Source organism: Macaca fascicularis, chromosome 2, assembly GCF_037993035.2.
Source record: "Macaca fascicularis isolate 582-1 chromosome 2, T2T-MFA8v1.1".
NCBI lineage: Eukaryota > Metazoa > Chordata > Mammalia > Primates > Cercopithecidae > Macaca > Macaca fascicularis.
Window position 1 is genome coordinate 126,653,837 of NC_088376.1, and position 17,418 is coordinate 126,671,254.

The 17,418-nt window shown below is 39.3% G+C and overlaps 1 protein-coding gene across 2 annotated transcripts in view; it reads left to right on the forward strand.

Moving 5' to 3' along the window:
• Positions 1 to 17,418, forward strand: part of SYNPR (synaptoporin) — a 330,920-nt gene that overhangs the window by 274,012 nt on the left and 39,490 nt on the right. For both annotated transcript variants that reach the window (XM_005547524.4, XM_005547525.4), the window contains one exon: positions 5,262 to 5,460. In XM_005547524.4, the coding sequence (XP_005547581.1) occupies positions 5,262 to 5,460 (199 nt within the window). The remainder of the gene's footprint in view (positions 1 to 5,261; positions 5,461 to 17,418) is intronic.

Sequence of the window (17,418 nt, forward strand, 5' to 3'; positions counted from 1 at the left end):
ACCCTAGTGGATGTGAAGTAGTATCTCATTGTGCTTTCTTTCTTAACTTTTGATCTGGGTAATTCCTATTATCTTTAAAGCTCCAGCCTAAAAGTCATTTCCATAGGGAATCTTACCTTGGCTACTCCACCCCCAGACTAGCCTCAGGTTCTTCTCAGAAAACCCGTCTTTTCTCTCTAAACTTTAAGTTCAACATGGACAGGCACCATTCCAGCTCTTCTTTATTCCCCGCTCTAACCCCAGCCTCTATTTATTTATTTATTTATTTATTTATTTATTTATTTATTTATTTTGAGACGGAGTTTGGCTCTTGTTGACCAGACTGGAGTGCAATGGCCCGGTCTCGGCTCACTGAAACCTCTGCCTCCCAGGTTCAAGTGATTCTCCTGCCTCAGTCTCCCGAGCAGCTGGGATTACAGGTGCCTGCCACCACGTCTGGCTAAGTTTTGTATTTTTAGTAGACATGAGGTTTCACCATGTCGGTCAGGCTGGTCTCAAACTCCTGACCTCAAGCAGTCTGCCTGCCTTGGCCTCCCAAAGTGCTGTGATTACAGGCGTGAGCCGGGGCACCCGGCCGCATCTAGCTATTATGTGAACTATAAAGTCGTTGGAAGTGTATTAAGTCAATGCCACATTTTTTTAAATAATGAGAAAAAGTGTGTATTATCTGAAAATCACCTGCATCAGAATGATTGACATGATTACCTTTTAAATCCATTTCATTTTTCAGTATTTCTACAGGCAAAACTATTGAAGAATATTCCAATATCACTGGCAAGGGTAGGAAAGGGGCTCTACAATATAACCACAATGAATGCTTCTGTTGTCCTGAATTTTGTTGGAGCTGTACACATTTATGTTTGTTAAGAAAGCCGGGCGCGGTGGCTCACGTCTGTAATCCCAGCACTTTGGGAGGCCGAGGGGGGCGGATCACGAGGTCAGGAGATCGAGACCATCCTGGCTAACACAGTGAAACCCCGTCTCCACCAAAAATACAAAAAACTAGCCGGGCGAGGTGGTGTTCTCCTGTAGTCCCAGCTACTTGGAGGCTGAGGTAGGAGAATGGCGTGAACCTGGGAGGCGGAGCTTCCAGTGAGCCGAGATCACGCCAATGCACTCCAGCCTGGGCGACAAAGCGAGACTCCGTCTCAAAAAAAAAAAAAAACAGAAAAAGGATTTTTGTGGGAAAGTGCAATATACAGTACAAGCAAAAACAAATGGACTTGAGAAATAAGGAACTGAAGGGGACTGGATTTTCCTGCTTTAGCTGTGAGCTAGGCATACCCCTAGAGCTTTCAATTCAGTAGATCTGAGATGGGGCCCAGGAATATACATTTTTAACATAGTCCCTAGTAATTCTAATGTCAGAGGTCCATAAGCTTCACTTTAAAAATAAATATATCCTAGTTAATGTCTTCATTATTTAACATAAACAAGTCAATGTAGAAGTTTAAAAATCAGGCTCCGGAGTTTGATGCAGATTTAAACCCCTGGACTGACATTTACTAACTATGTGGCTTAGAACAAATTACTTAATCTTTCTAAGCCTTAGTTTCTGGCCCATAAGAAATGCCCCAATATGTTAATAGCTATTATTATGTTATTATCATTATTATCTTAATTGGAAGATGATGTACACAACGAATCTGTTGGTTTTTTTTTCTTTTCTATGTCAACTTTTATTTTAGATATGGGGGTACATGTGCAGGTGTGTTACTTGGGAATATTGCACCCAGGCAGTGAGCATAGTACCCAATAGGTAGCTTTTCAACCCATGTCCTCTTCCCTCCCCACTCTAGTACTCTGCAGTGTCTATTGTTCCTATGTTTATGTCCGTGTGTGCTTCATGTTTAGCTCCTACTGATAAGCAAGAACATGCATATTTAGTTTTCTGTCCCTGCCTTAGTTTGCTTAGGATTATGGCCTCCAACTCCATTCATGATACTGTAAATGACGTAATTTCATTCTTTTTTTACAGCTACATAGTATTCCGTGGCGTATATGTACCACATTTTCTTTATGTAATCAACCATTGATGGGCACCTAAGTTGATTCTATGTCTGTGCTATTGTAAGTAGCATGGCCATGAACATGCAAGTGCATGGGTCTTTTTGGTATAATGATCTATTTTCCTTTGGGTATATACCCAGTAACGGGATTGCTGGGTCAAATAGTAGCTCTGTTTTAAGTTCTTTGAGAAATCTCCAAAGTGCTCTCCATGGTGGCTAAGTGCATAAGTGTTCCTTTTTCTCTGCAGTCTTGTCAGCATCTGTTGGTTTTGACTTTTTAAGAATAGTCATCCTGACTGGTGTGAGATGTTATCTCATCATGGTTTTGATTTGCATGTCTCTGATGATTAGTGAAGATGAGTATTTTTTAATGTTTTTTGGGCCACTTCTATGTCTTTTTTGTTTGTTTGTTTGTTTTGGTTTTTTGAGACGGAGTTTCACTCTTGTTGCGCAGGCTGGAGTGTGATGGCGCGATCTCGGCTCACGGCAACCTCCGCCTCCCGGGTTCAACCGATTCTCCTGCCTCAGCCTCCCGAGTAGCTGGGATTACAGGCATGCGCCACCACGCCCGCCTAATTTTATATTTTTAGTAAAGATGGGGTTTCTCCATGTTGGTCAGTCTGGTCTCGATCTCCCAACCTCAGGTGATCCACCCCACCTCGGCTTCCCAAAGTGTTTGGATTACAGGCATGAGCCACCACGCCCAGTCCTATGTCTTTTTTTGAGAAGTGTCTATGTCTTTTGCTCATTTTTAATGGGGGCTGTTCATTTCTTTCTTGTTGATTTGTTTAAGTTCTTTATAGGTTATGGATATTGGGCCTTTGTGAGATGCGTAATTTGTGAATATTTTCTCCGGTCCTGTAGGTCTTTTCATGATTTCTTTTCCTGTGCAGAAACTCTTCAGTTTAATTAGGTCCCACTTACCAATTTTTGTTTTTGTAGCATTTGCTTTTGGGGACTTAGCCAAAAATTATTTGCCAAGACCAATGTTGAGAAGGGTATTTCCTAGGTTTTCTTCCAGGATTTTTATAGTTTGAAGTCTTACATTTAAATCTGTAATCCATCTTGAGTTAATTTTTTTATATGGTGAAAGGTAAGAGTCCAGTTTCATTCATTCTTCTTCACATAGCTAACCATTTATCCCAGCACCATGTACTGAGTAGGGAGTTCTTTTTCCATTGCTTGTTTTTGTCAACCTTGTCAAAGATCAGATAGTTTTAAATGTGTGGTTTTATTTCTGAGTTTTTTATTCTGTTCCATTGGTCTATGTGTCTGTTTTGTACTAGTACCATGCTGTTGTGGTTGCTCTAGCCTTGTGGTATAGTTTTAAGTTGGGTATTGTGATGTCTCCAGCTTTGTTCCTTTTGCTTAAGACTGTTTTGGCTATTCAGGCTCTTTTTTTGGGTCCCATGTGAATTTTAGAATAGTGGTTTTTTTGTTTTGTTTGTTTTGTTTTGTTTTGTTTAATTCTGTGAAGAATGACATTGGTAGTTTGGTAGGAATAGAATTTAATCTGTAAGTTGCTCTGGGCAATAGGGCTATTTTAGTGATACTGATTCTTCCAATCCATGAACATGGAAAGTATTTCCATTTATTTATGTCATCTCTGATTTCTTTCAGCAGAGTTTTATACTTCTCCTTGTAGGGATCTTTCACCTCCTTATTTAGCTGTATTCCTAGGCATTTTATTTTCTTTGTGACTATTGTAAATGAGATTGTGCTCTTGATTTGACTCTCAGTCTGGACATTATTGGTGTATAGAAATGCTACTGATTTTTGTACACTGATTTTATATCAAAAACTTACTAAAATCATTTATCAGTTTTAGTAGGCTTTTGGTAGATTATTTAGAATTTTCTAGACAGAAAATTGTATCATCAGTGAAGAGAGACAGTTTGACTTCTTTTCCTATTTGGATGCGTTTTATTTTTTTCACTTGCCTGAGTGCTCTGGCTAGGACTTCTACCAAATCCATTTTAAAGGGATTGAGTTTTGTTTAGTAAGAAAAATACTTCCTAAGCATAAGTTGGAATTATGAGGTTCGTGATTGGCTTTATCATCACTGTTACTTTTATAGTTAATTTTCCAAGTGGCACTTTATTGTTATAAATAAGCCTCAGTCATATCTTTTTGCAAGTGTCTCCCTAATTATCATTTCTGAATAAAAATTTTGGCCTCTATGTTAAATTACAGTTCACAACTTAGTTCCAGTTCACACCCTGAGCTATTATATTGGCTATAACACGTCTTCCTTAGGTGTTATTTACTGAGCTGAAACTATTGCCCAAAGCATCTTATTTTGTCTGTATCCAGTAATTTATTGAGCCTGCACGCTATCCTGATAGAGTTTACTCACTAAAATAGAAGTTATAAAAGTTCAATCAAATTACAATCTATCAGCCATCTTACAGAATCAAGAATGTGCAATCATTTATCCAACTGCTATTTGCTCAGTGCCTTAAAAATGTCAGGTGTTTGGGATCACAGAGAAAAAGAAAACCAAGATTCCCACTATCATGGAGAAATGATATTCACAGTTGCGTGGGCAGTGGAGACTGAAAAAAAAAAAGAAGGTAATCAAATTCATTACCAAGACAGCTTTATCTGGCAGTGAGTGCTATGAATGACATTAAATAGAGTGATGTAATAGAAAATGCCTAAAGGAAAGGAGCTCCTTTTGATTAATGGCAGGAAAAGGCCCTCATCTCTCAGGAGATGTTGAGCTGATGCCTGAATGCCAAGGAGGCAGCCATGGGAAATGTCAGGGGGCAGAGTGATTTAAGAAAAGAGAACAGTCAACAACAAGACCTGGAGACAGGACCATGTTTGTCATAACTGAGAAACAGAAAGCAGGCCAATGTAGTTGAAACAGGGTGATAGAGGACAGAGCAGCAGGGGTGGAGGCTGGAGATACAGTTAGGGGCACCAAGGTAAGGCCTAGTGAGCCCTGTTAAAGAGAGGAAGCACTGAAGAATTTCAGCAGGGGGATGCCGTAGTTTAATTTATCACGATTTCAGGTTCCCTTTCCTCTTCCCTCCTCCCCTCTACCTAAGGTTAAATGATGATTAGCTGCAATATTGATTTCCACATTTCTAGCTATAATGCCTGTAAATTTCTTAATGAATATGTTACATAGGCACGCACTAAAGCTCCCAGATCACATCCCATTTTGCTTTAGAAGATGTAGACACAAGTCACCTATTTTCATCTTCATTGCATTTAAAGAATGTCTCCTTAAATCTGGCAATTTAGGTTGCACCAGGTGACGTTTGAGGTGCCCACCTGCGAGGGAAAGGAACGGCAGAAGCTGGCATTGATTGGTGACTCCTCGTCTTCAGCAGAGTTCTTCGTCACTGTCGCTGTCTTCGCCTTCCTCTACTCTTTGGCCGCCACTGTCGTTTACATTTTCTTCCAGAACAAATACCGGGAAAACAACCGGGGCCCACTCATTGTAAGTGGTTTTCTTTTTCAAATAACTTTTTCTGTTCCTTCTAATTTTTTTTACTAATGCTTGCAGGACTTTGGAGTTACCTGAGCCCTTGGGGTAGGTGTTTGAAAGGAAATCATATTCTTTTTTATCCAAATCTCTTGAAGCTACAACAAAGACATGATGTCTGTCAATCTCTTGTGCTCCTGGGCTGGGAAAGTATCACCTGACTTGCTAGAAACCCCTCTGAGATAAATGATTAGAAATCTCATGAGATCAAGGAAAGAGCAGTGAAGCTTGCTGTAGATTTATTTATAATTCCAGCATTATGGAGTTAGTCAACCATTTTTCTGATTATTTAGACAGTGTGACCTGTGCTCATTTGAAATATGTTGTTCCCTTAGTATATAGAATAGGCATATATTAATAATTGTTTAGTTTGAAAATGGAGTTCTTCATCTCTGTATATCTATCTATCTATGTCTTTTTCCTACCAATTCCTTACCCTAAACCTCACTTTCTGTTGACTTATACAATGGTCATATAAGTGAAATCAATATAGCCCAGCATTTCTAAACATAAACACAAACACACATACACCTAGGGGGACACAAAACCTTAAGAGGGTACCTAGGCTGGATAATTTTAAGGAAATAAATTTTAAATTTCACCCTTTACGTGTGCATTTGCCCAAACTCTATCTTCCTTAGAATGTCCTGTATCAAAAAAGATTTTGCTGTCGTCTTTCTTAATCAACTACTCCATTTTACAAAAGAAAAGTATGCTTATTTACCAACTCAAGTCTTACTACACAGTACATTTACAGAATATAAAACATTTGGGACACTGAAAAGGGGACCATTGAAATATTGGTGTTGGTGTTGACAAAGGTGAGTGATTCTGATGCCTGACTAATACACTTTTTTGGATATAAGGAGGTTTACTATTTTTTGGCTTTCAATACAATTAAAAATTCTAGTACGCTCATCAGTTGATTGATAATTAAAAAATAATTTTTGGTGACAGGTTACTATGTGATGTGGGACATATAACTCAAAAAGAAAGTAATAAATCGTATTGCTGTAACAAAACTCCATTTGTTCTCATTTATGCAAGCAAGCTTTCTCAGCATTTACATCTAAAAAAGGAAAAATGGAAATGAAATTTATGCTGAATCATGTACTATTCTGTAAATAAATAATATTTGTCAAAAAAATTACATATTAACTGCTAAGGCTTGAATATGGTTTATCCCCCACCAAAACTCATGTTGAAGCTTGGTCTTCAATGTGGCAGTGTTAGGAGGCAGTGCTTTTTAAAGCCGGTTAGATGACTTAGATGAGTTAATGTCTTTCTTGAGAGACTGCATTAGTTCTCATAAGACTGTATTAGTTCTTGTGAGAGCAGGTTGTTATGAATTGAGTCCGCCTCTTTTGTCTTCTATCCCTTTTCCCACATACCCAGTTCCCCTTTCATTTATCTGCCATGTTTTGACACAGCACAAGGCCCTCACCACAAGCCACCAGACATGGCTTTCCAATCTTGAACTTCCCAGCCTGTAGACTATGTGCTAAATAAACCTCTTTTCTTTATAAATTACCCAGTCTCAGGTACTCTGTTATAGCCATACGAAATGTACTAAAACAGCCTGTTCATCTAAGAATTGTACATTTTCAATAAAATTTTTACTTATTATTTTATTTTATTGAGGCAGAGTCTCATGCCACCACCCAGGCTGGCGTGCAGTGGCATAATCACAGTTCACTCCACCTCCCAGGCTCAGATGATCCTCCCACCTCAGTCTCCCAAGTAGCTGGGACAACAGGTGCATGCCACCACACCCAGCTAATTTTTGTATTTTTTGCAGAGACAAGGTTTCATCATATTTTTTGCAGAGATAGGGTCTCAAATTCCTGGACTCAAGTTATCTTCCTGCCTCGGCCTCCCAAAGTGCTGAGATTACAGGCATAAGCCACTGTACCTGGCTACTTTTTAAATTTAATAATTACATATTAAATTTATAATATATTTTTGTTGTTTTGGAAAATTATGCATTAATAATACTTGTAATGATCACTCAACCCAAAAGAAATTTAATACTTAAAGTCTTAGGATCACAAGTAATTAAACAGTTAACTTAAATCTGTATACATATTTTTGTGGCCAAAAAATAATAATAGGGTAATTAATAATATGCTTTCCAGAAAAAAAATTATATCATCCTATAATTCTGTGAGGGAAGTATAATAAAAATACAAATTCAAAGAGAACAAAAGAAGATATAAAATTTCCACCTGTTAAATAACTTGTTAATTATAAGAGAATATCTGTTAATTATAACAGAATATCAAGTAACTGTTCCATTGGATACATTTAAAAATTGATACAATAATTTTACTTTAAATATCAATTTTTTTTTCTTTTTTTTTTTTTTGAGACAGGATCTTACTGTCACCCAGGCTGGTGTGTACGGGAACAATCTCGGCTCACTTCAACCTTCACCTCCTGGTCTCAATTAATCCTCCCACCTCAGCCTCCCAAGCTCCCAAGTAGCAGGGACTATAGGCACACACCACCACACTCAACTAATTTTTTGTATTTTTTGGTACAGACAAGATTTTGCCATGTTGCCCAGGCTGGTCTCAAACTCCTGGATTCAAGCAATCTACCAGCCTCGGCCTCCCAAAATGCTGGGATTACAGGCGTGAGCCACCACTCCCAACCTAATACATTCAATATGCCAGAAATTACTTTCTTTGCAGCTATTTGAACTTTCAATAAAAACAAAATTAGATGCCAACTTTATACAACTAGGGACATAGTTTTTTACATTATTTTGGGGAGTATGTGAGTAAAATAAATTTCGCAAATCTCTATTGTAGAGATCTGAACCTTAAAATAATAAATTTTGAAGGATAACTGGGAGAATTCTCTGTTTTTAGAAATTTGTTAAGTTTGAAGGGACTAGAAAATGTTCAGATGTGCAACACTTTAATATGTTAACTTAAAAAAAGAGTAACGAAACCGAATTTGAAATTTTGGGCAAGTGTTTTTTTATTTTTATTTTTATTTTTTCTATCTCAAATTTGAGTTAATAGTCTTAATGATTTCAAAGCGTGTAATCCCAGCACTTTGGGAGGCCGAGACAGGCGGATCACGAGGTCAGGAGATCGAGACCATCCTGGCTAACACAGTGAAACCCCATCTCCACTAAAAAATACAAAAAAATTAGCTGGGCTAGGTGGCGGGTGCCTGTAGTCCCAGCTACTCAGGAGGCTAAGGCAGGAGAATGGCGTGAACCTGAGAGGCAGAGCTTGCAGTGAGCCGAGTTGGCACCACTGCACTCCAGCCTGGGCAACAGAGCCAGATTCCATCTCAAAAACAAAACAAAACAAAACAAAATGTCTTTAACAGAGTCACCAAACTTGGGCTTATCCCCACCACGATGTACAAATGGACATACCTAAGAGATTGCCATGCATATAGCATAAATCCAACATGCATGTTTATTTCTGGATCCCATATTAACACACTCACAGAATTTTTAAGTCTGAGGAAATATCCTGACTTCTAAACAGAAGAAGTTAATACAGCTAATCCACACATAAAGTGGGGGAAAAAAACTATTTTATTATATAAAACCACATTCTACTCATATAGAATCATCTTGTAAAGGCGTGCTGCTTTATCTCTTTGTAAACAGTCTTTCCCGTTAAGCGAGATATGATGAAATCCTGAATTGTGTAATACAATGGTAGGTTTTGTTTCATTATGTCGTGGGAGGAAGGAACAGAGAGAGATAATTCTAGTAATCGAAAAAGAAAAGTCTCCTAGATGAAACTTCTGTGATATTAAAAAGCCAAAGTGCTCATTACTTAGCAGATAAAAGTTAATTTAAAAATGAGCTTGAATCATAGGAGTCACAGAGGCAGATTGCCCGTAGATCAGCAGGATGCCATTGTAGCTGCAAAGAGCAAACCACATCGATTAAAATCCTACCATGATGAAGCTGTGATTGGGGAAGTAAGAGGTGCTATGACACCATTTGTGAAGAGCAGGTTTAAGCAAATTCACAGTGTGAGCAAGGTCTCAAGACTGTGGTGCATACTTAAGAAAACTTTCAAATACTAGAAAAGCATTTGTTCAGATGTTCACAATAGTTTTCCTTGTTTAAAACCCATCCTCTTTATTCACAAAGATGGCTACTGTATTAGAGTATTCTCACACTGCTATAAAGAACTGCCTGAGACTAGGTAATTTCTAAAGAAAAGAGGTTTAATTAACTCACAGTTCTGTATGGCGAGGGAGGCCTCGGGAAATTTACAATCATGGTGGAAGGCACCTCTTCATAGGGTGGCCGCAGAGAGAAGAAGTGAGCAAGAGAGGAACTACCAAACACTTATAAAACTATCAGATTTCATGAGAACTCACTCACTGTCATGAGAACAGCATGGAGGGAACCACCCCCATGATCCAATCACCTCCCACCAGGTCTCTCCCTCAACACCTGGGGATTACAATTCTAGATGAGATTTGGGTGGGGACACAAAGCCTAACCATATCAACTACTGATCATTTTTGGGCAACTTTATTTTGGTTACCATCTATTTTTCGTCGTTGTTTTGTTTCTAACCAAACACACACTTTTTAAAAAAATTATGTCATTTGTGATTCTTCAAGTCAAACTTTGAACATGAAACTACAAAATTGCTGTAGTAGGTGAACATAAACTAATTCAAGCAGTTTAAGAAATCAAATACCCTTCCAAGGTAGTTCACATCCAAAAAATTAACACATTTTCATCTCAATTTATAGTCCTCTGGGACATGACATTATACATCCTGCACAAATAAAATTAATGTTGTAGGGAAGTGACAAGGACGATAATAACTATAACATCAACCGATATTGATTGGGTTTCTACTGTGTGTTGTGTTGAGCTAATACTCAAGACAACCCTAGTTTATATTATTATTCATATTTATAGATGAGAGAAGGGAAGCTTAGAGCAGTTACCAACTCTCCCTGGTTGCATCACTTATAGGCAGAAGGTTCAGAGTGTGGGCCCAAATCCAGAGCACAATTCATAACCACCATGCAAGAGGCCCAAGATCCTGATAGCCAATGTGCTATAGAAGTTAGAGGGGTGGAGATGGGTAAGACAAATTGGTATTGTTTTACTCTAGAAGCAAAGAAATCAATCTCATAATCCCTAGGCTCTTTTGCTCATTTGACTGTCATGGAGGATTTTATTTTATTTGCCTCCAGAATCCATCTGGAGTTATGGAATGACAGCCATGCATCTGTTGTACTAGAACTACTAGAGGGTTCTGCTTGTGAGTGCCATTTATCTGACTTGCAAATAGAAGATGCCAATGAGGGAAAACAAACTTTAAAATGGCCAGGATAAATGTGTATTGTGAATCACAGATTACCAGGATTTGTTCCTATGCATTTCCAAGCAGTTGTGAGCAGTTTCAGGCAGACTGGAGCCACGCTTATCAATAGCTACTGAAAATTTTTTTTCTACTGAATATATATGACAAGATTGCCCACCTTTAAGTAAAAATGAGAATCTGAATGCCTTTAGAAGTAACACAATTGTTAATGATGCTGAATGATTTAATAGTGAGAAAATTGGGCCAAAGAAATCAGCCAGCTACTGTATGTCACTACAGTAAATGTCTTCTTGTACAGATAAATAAATATCAGTTCTCAGAAAGCAGAAATGGCCATGCGAATGGTGCATGATTGTGAAATTGAAATGTCATATCAGGTTATATCATTTTTTCATGTTCCTTAGAGTCTAGTTTTAAAGCCAATCTCCTGCCTAGGTTACTGTGACAGGATGTTCTGAGCCATTTTCAGATCTCAAGTCAAATAATGAGGATTTAGTTTCCTTCCATATTAATGTAAAGTAGATTTTTAAAAGCAACTTATCTTACAAGGCTGACAGAATGCTTGAATGCTCTAAGAATGAGCATATTAATAAATACCATCTCATGTTTCAGTGAATATGTATTGCAAGAGTTTTGGCTTAAAGTAACTTCTCTGGGAATTAGGAAGAATCTTAAAGAATCTTTAAGATTTTCTGTAAAAGAAAGAGGCTATGTTATTCAAACTCTCCTCCCATAAAGGAGACCAGGTTGACCCAAGGCAGTTTATGGGACCAGGAGTGTTTACCAATGGCAAGCACACAGTGGTATCATGGCTCACCTTTGTTTCATGCCCAATGCCTTCCGCATATTTTCATATTTCCCCATCTAGCCTCAAAACAATCCTGGGAGAGAAGTAGTGCAATGAGAATTAGCCCTATTCTGCAGATTCAATTTAATTCCTCTTTAGTGAGCACTAGACATTGGAAAATAAGTCCCTGGGACGTTAGAAACCTTGCTGTTGTCAGGGAAGAAGTTAATAGCAGAGCAAGGGCATGAACTGTTAGTCCAGTGATCTTCAGGGTAGTGGCTAATTTATAGGGTGCTGAATTGCAATCTTCTTGTGTGAAATATTATTTAACAGGTGGAAGCTGTTACTTCACATGTAGAATGGTGTCAATAATAATGCACACATCACGTGAGTGCAGTAGGGAAAGGAAGAGTTAATGCCTGAAAAGCACTTTACACAGGGAAATGCACACAGTAAATGATAAATTAATGGTATATGATTGTAGCACTATTATTATCATTAATTTCAATTATTCTCCTGCCCATTACTGGGTAGTCCCTTAGTCCCACAAAGGAAAATTGCAGACGCCTTCCTTTGATTGACTGCTGCTCTCACAGCTCTATCTTCCTCCAGTCTTTCTATCCCAAGTACCTTCTTATCCCCAAGTCCCCAAGGATAGAGCTTAACTCAGGACTACTTCTAAGATCACAATTGCTAGGTTGAACCATCCAATTAACCTTTGTGTTTCTTGAATCCCACTCCATTAGATGACTGGGAGGTAGACTTCTAATTTCCCCAAACAAAATAAGGTTTCTCATTTTGAACTATAGGCTGGGGCCAACACTAAGGGAAGAAAACAAGAGAGACAGATACAGAGCTGGATGCTCAAATAATCAAATGCTCTTTCCTATCAGCTACACCTTTGTTTGGGTATAATTAGATACAGAAATCAGATTTTGCAGTCTCTGAGCTATACAGAAAATGCTGAGAAAGCGCTCTCTCTTCTCCCCTTCGCTCTCTCCCTCTCCCCAATTCCCCTCTATCTTCTCCTTTCCTCTTCTCTCATTTCTCTCCCCATTGTCCTCTCTCCTCTTTATGTCAGTTCCATTTCATGTCTATTTTATTTTAATAGGTAATAAGTATCTTCAACAGGCTAAGCAACGCGTATTTATGGGAGAATTAAAAGCATTTAGTCTGCTGAGGAACATTATTGAATCATTAAATCATTGTAACTCTCCTACAAATGGCTTGCTAGGGGTATGTAGACGGGCTTTGGTAACCTAGAGGAGGAGGTGTATAATCTTGCCTAGAAGTGAGGGCACACCCTCTTCAGGTCTCTGTGCTGTGGACTTGCCGTAAAGACAACTCGAGAGCATCTTGAGGTTGGTGAGCAAGGTAAATGAAGGACCTTGTTTTTGAAGTTCTGCCCCAGGAACAGTGTATTTGATGATAAACATAATATCATTTGAAGCCCCAAAAGTGTATGAGTATATTGTTAGTCATAGACACACCTATCAGAATCTGACACTGATTTGTCGTGGATGGGGGTGGGAATATGTCTTTTTTTTTTTTTTTTTTTTTGAGATGCAGTCTTGCTCTGTCACCCAGCCTGGAGTGCAGTGGCACGATCTCAGCTCACTGCAACCTCCGCCTCCTGGATTAAAGCCATTCTTCTGCCTCAGCCTCCCCAGTAGCTGGGATTACAGGCGCACACCACCATGCCCAGCTAATTTTTGTATTTTTAGTAGAGATGGGGTTTCACCTTGTTGGCCAGGCTGGTCTCGAACTCCTGACCTTGTGATTCGCCTGCCTCGGCCTCCCAAAGTGCTGGGATTGCAGGTGTGAGCCACCGTGCCCGGCCGGTGTGTGTGTGTGTGTCTCACCTCCTCACTCTCTGAAATCAGAAATGTTGATCATGTGAAAACATGGACTTCACCTTAAATGAACTCATAATCTAAACCACTCTAAATTTTGTATCAAGTACATTTCCCTCAGCATTGACAGCACAGATGAAGGCAAATACATTAATCCATTCAAAATTTTCCCGGTGTACTCTCTAGATATTTTATCGAATCTCACATCCTCAGCTCTTTTTCAGCTTTTTGACGATTAGTGAATTCTTAATTACAATTTAAATGAAGGTTCATTCCCACTGTATTTGGTACCACATTTCTCGAATTAGCTACTTTAATGAAAAGATGAGCTGTAGTTCTGTAGTCTTAATAAAGGCAGTGAGCTGCTTAAAGAACTCATGATTCTTCCAGAGCCCACAACTCTTCTCATCCTTTGCTGGAGTCTGTACCTTTGGGGGGCTGGTGGAACATGTCTGTCCCAACCCCATCCACGTTTGTCACATTTCCTTACATTCCAGGGAACTCCTCATTCAGTTAGAAAATCAAAATCTTGCAGAAACTTAGCAAAGCCCCAGTGTGTCTTTCCTATGTGTTTTATCTTTCATTTAAAACAAAATGAAATGTGAAATGTGTCTACTCCATAGCCTGGCATACCCAGAGAAAACTTGGCTTCCTTTCTCAGACAGACCAGGGGTTTTCAACTCCTGTCCTATGGGGATGGAGGAGGGAGGTGACAATTTTGCCCCTGACTCAACCCTCTGCTGCTGTCTTAAGTTTGTCCTGCTACAATAAAATACCTGAGACTGGGTAATTTATAAAGAACAGAAATTAATCTTCTCACAGTTCTGGACGCTGGAAAGTCCAAGATCAAGGCTCCGGCAGGTTCTATTGCTTGGTGAGGGTTGCCCTCTGCCTCCAAGATGGTGCCTTGTTGCAGCATCATCTGGAAGGAAGGAATACTGTGTCCTCACATGATGGAAGGCAGAAGAGAAATGGAGCAGAACATGTGGGAAGCCTCTTTTAAAAAGGCCTTAATCCCATTCATGAGAGAGGGGCCCTCATGGTCTAATGAGGGCCCATGGTCTAACTCTTAAGTGCCCTACTTCTTAATATTATCACATTGACAACACACGGATTTTGGAGAGGACAAATTCAAATCATAGCATTCTGCCCCTGACCCCCAAAATCCATGTGCTGCCATGTGAGGACACAGCATTCCTCCCTTTCAGAGGATGCTGCAGTGAGGCACCATCTTGGAGGTTACCTGTCCCAGAGGCTAATCAGGTCTACTTGACTTTAGCTTAGACGTTGCTTCATTTTTCTCTGAATAATTCTACTTGTGGGGAACTCTGTACCTCTCACCATGTTCATTCCTCTGGGTCCAGGAACCTCACTGCTAGCTTTTGGCTGTCATACTGTCCTCTGTCCTCTTGTGTCCCCTCTCTTAGCTACCTCCAACACACACACAAACACACTCTTCAGCCCAATCTAAACATTTCAGCTTCATAGTCTGTTTCCCCTAAGCTCTGCCTGCTTATCTAGCTGACATCCTAGAGAGAAAAATGCTGTCAACCTCATTTCCCTGTCCAGTTTTAGATGTTACTCATCAAAGAACACTTGCGTTTTTCTAGAATACTTCAGGAGCATTATATTGCTCCTGACTCCATATCTAATTATGGAATTTGAGCCAATTAAATATTTCTTAGCAACTTGGGCACTAGTTTAACTTTTACAGCCACCGTAAGTAATTTTGGTAGACTCCCAAAGTGGTATAGATTAGGGAAAAAGGGGAGCAAAAATATTTTCCTATTTAATGAATAACTATCCATAATTTATTTTTGCTAATTCATCTTGTATTGATTTTTCCTTGTGTGCCCTCAGATACTGATGGGTTTTACTTTTCGTTTTTCAATGAAACAAAAGTTCATGTGATGTTTCCTTTTTGATAGTAAGATAAAGCTCTTTTTCAGATTCAAGAATAATGATTATGGCTGTGTAGGCCTCACTGGATCCCAGACCCTGTTGTAGGCACTAGGGGCATGAAGTCAAATAAAACCTAGGTCCTAGCCTCAAACTACCTGCTTTATTCCTATTACCCTTGAGGGCGAAATCTGTGATGGGGAGACATTAGTAGGCAGGGGTTATGAATTTGGGCTCTGGAATCAGACTGCCTGGGCCCAAATCTCAGTACCACCATCTACCATCTGTATGACTTTGGACTGATGGTTATAGAACCTCTCTATACTTCTGAGTCTTCATCTATGAAATGAAGAGACTAATGGTTCCTAATTTATAAAGTTGTTGGTCAGAGTAAGTGAGCTATTACCCATAAAGCCACTAGAACAACACCAGGCACTCAGCAGGTGCTTATTAATGCAAGTCATTATTTTCATCAGCTTTATTATTATCTACCATCATGTCCATACTGTGCTTTCTCTGTAACTGGTGTTTATTAAATCTCATTGGACCGATCAGCTGAAACACAAGTGGATGGGTACACATTCTATTGACTTTCTCATCTTGAGAAATGCTTGGAAGGCTTCTTATTGCCCTGTTTACATCAAATGTTCTTTATTATTATTTTTTTCTTCTCTGAGCCTCTAAACTCAGCATAAGCTGCTGTCATTACAGACAAATGCAATCAGCCCTAACGTGTAGCTTCACTCTTTTCCCCATCACTCTGTTCCCCTCTCTTCAGCTATCCCACTGCCACTCTGGCACTCAGATCTCATGCTTTAGGAAAAGAGGGGAGAGAGCACTGCTCCATTAAATCAGCCAACCAGGCTCCAGAGAAGAGGAGCTTGAATCCCTTACCAGCTGGCAAGTCTGAAAATAGTGGAAGGGTGTAAAGAACACAATAGTGTAACAGGATGAAACTTGGAAATTTGGTTGGGGCATCCAGCTGAGAAACTAGTCTCAGACTTTCACTCTCCTATCATTTTTTGAAAGCTGTGAGATCTTCCCCTCCCCATCCCCCAAGATGGCAAATATCCTTACTAGTTGCTAAATTTATTTCCTTGAATCCAGAACAAGCACAAACTCACACACACAGCTTTAGCTTCACTGGGGGTCTCAGCAGCTTAAGAATGTCTTGCTCTAATACTCACAGTTCATTAGACTTTCAAACAGTTGGCACAAAGTTAGCCCTTTCCCCAGCTGGACATCTTCATTTCCATTGCTGATTAGCAGGGCCCTAATAAAAGTTACAGATCCATGCAAAGAAATGCTTCTGAATTTGCCCTGGGAACAGGTAGAAAGAGACTGCAGGTAAAACTGATCTGAATCCCTTATGAGGGACAAGGTTATTGAAAATACTTGAGTGATTGGCCAAGGAGTGATCTCACCTTTGTTCCACCAGCTATCTGAGATCTGCAACTTAGAATGCTCTTCCACGTTGTTCTCAAATATCTAAGAAACATCAAATCAATTTATATGCTGTCTCAAGAAATAGACAGTTAAGCTTGAATTGCAATGAGTTACTTATTTGTGGCCTATTGGCTCACTAGCCAATTGGCTAGTCACCACTATGGGCAGAAAATAATGCAGACTATTGACAATCTAGAAATTGCAAGACAAAAAAAGTGAAATTATTACCATAGAAAAAAGAACTTAGAAAAAAATGCAGTTGAGGCTTGGGAAAAGTGAGGTTAAATGCCATTGAGCTGCCACTTACTCCTGAGCACTTTCCACAGGCCAAGAATTAAATAAAATAGAAGTTATATTGGTTAATTCTGCAATACCATTAAGGCAGTTATTATTATTCCCGTTTTACAGATGTTGAATCCAATTTACAGAGGTTAAGTAACTTAAATAGTGCTGTACATTGAGTGTGATACAGAGCCATGCTCTTCACCACAGTGCTGTATTGCCACCCCATTTTTTACCTGCAAGTGGAGAAAAAAGCCAAGAATCTTTATCAGCTTATTGAGTATCTGCTGTGCACAAGACAGGTGGGGGACACAGT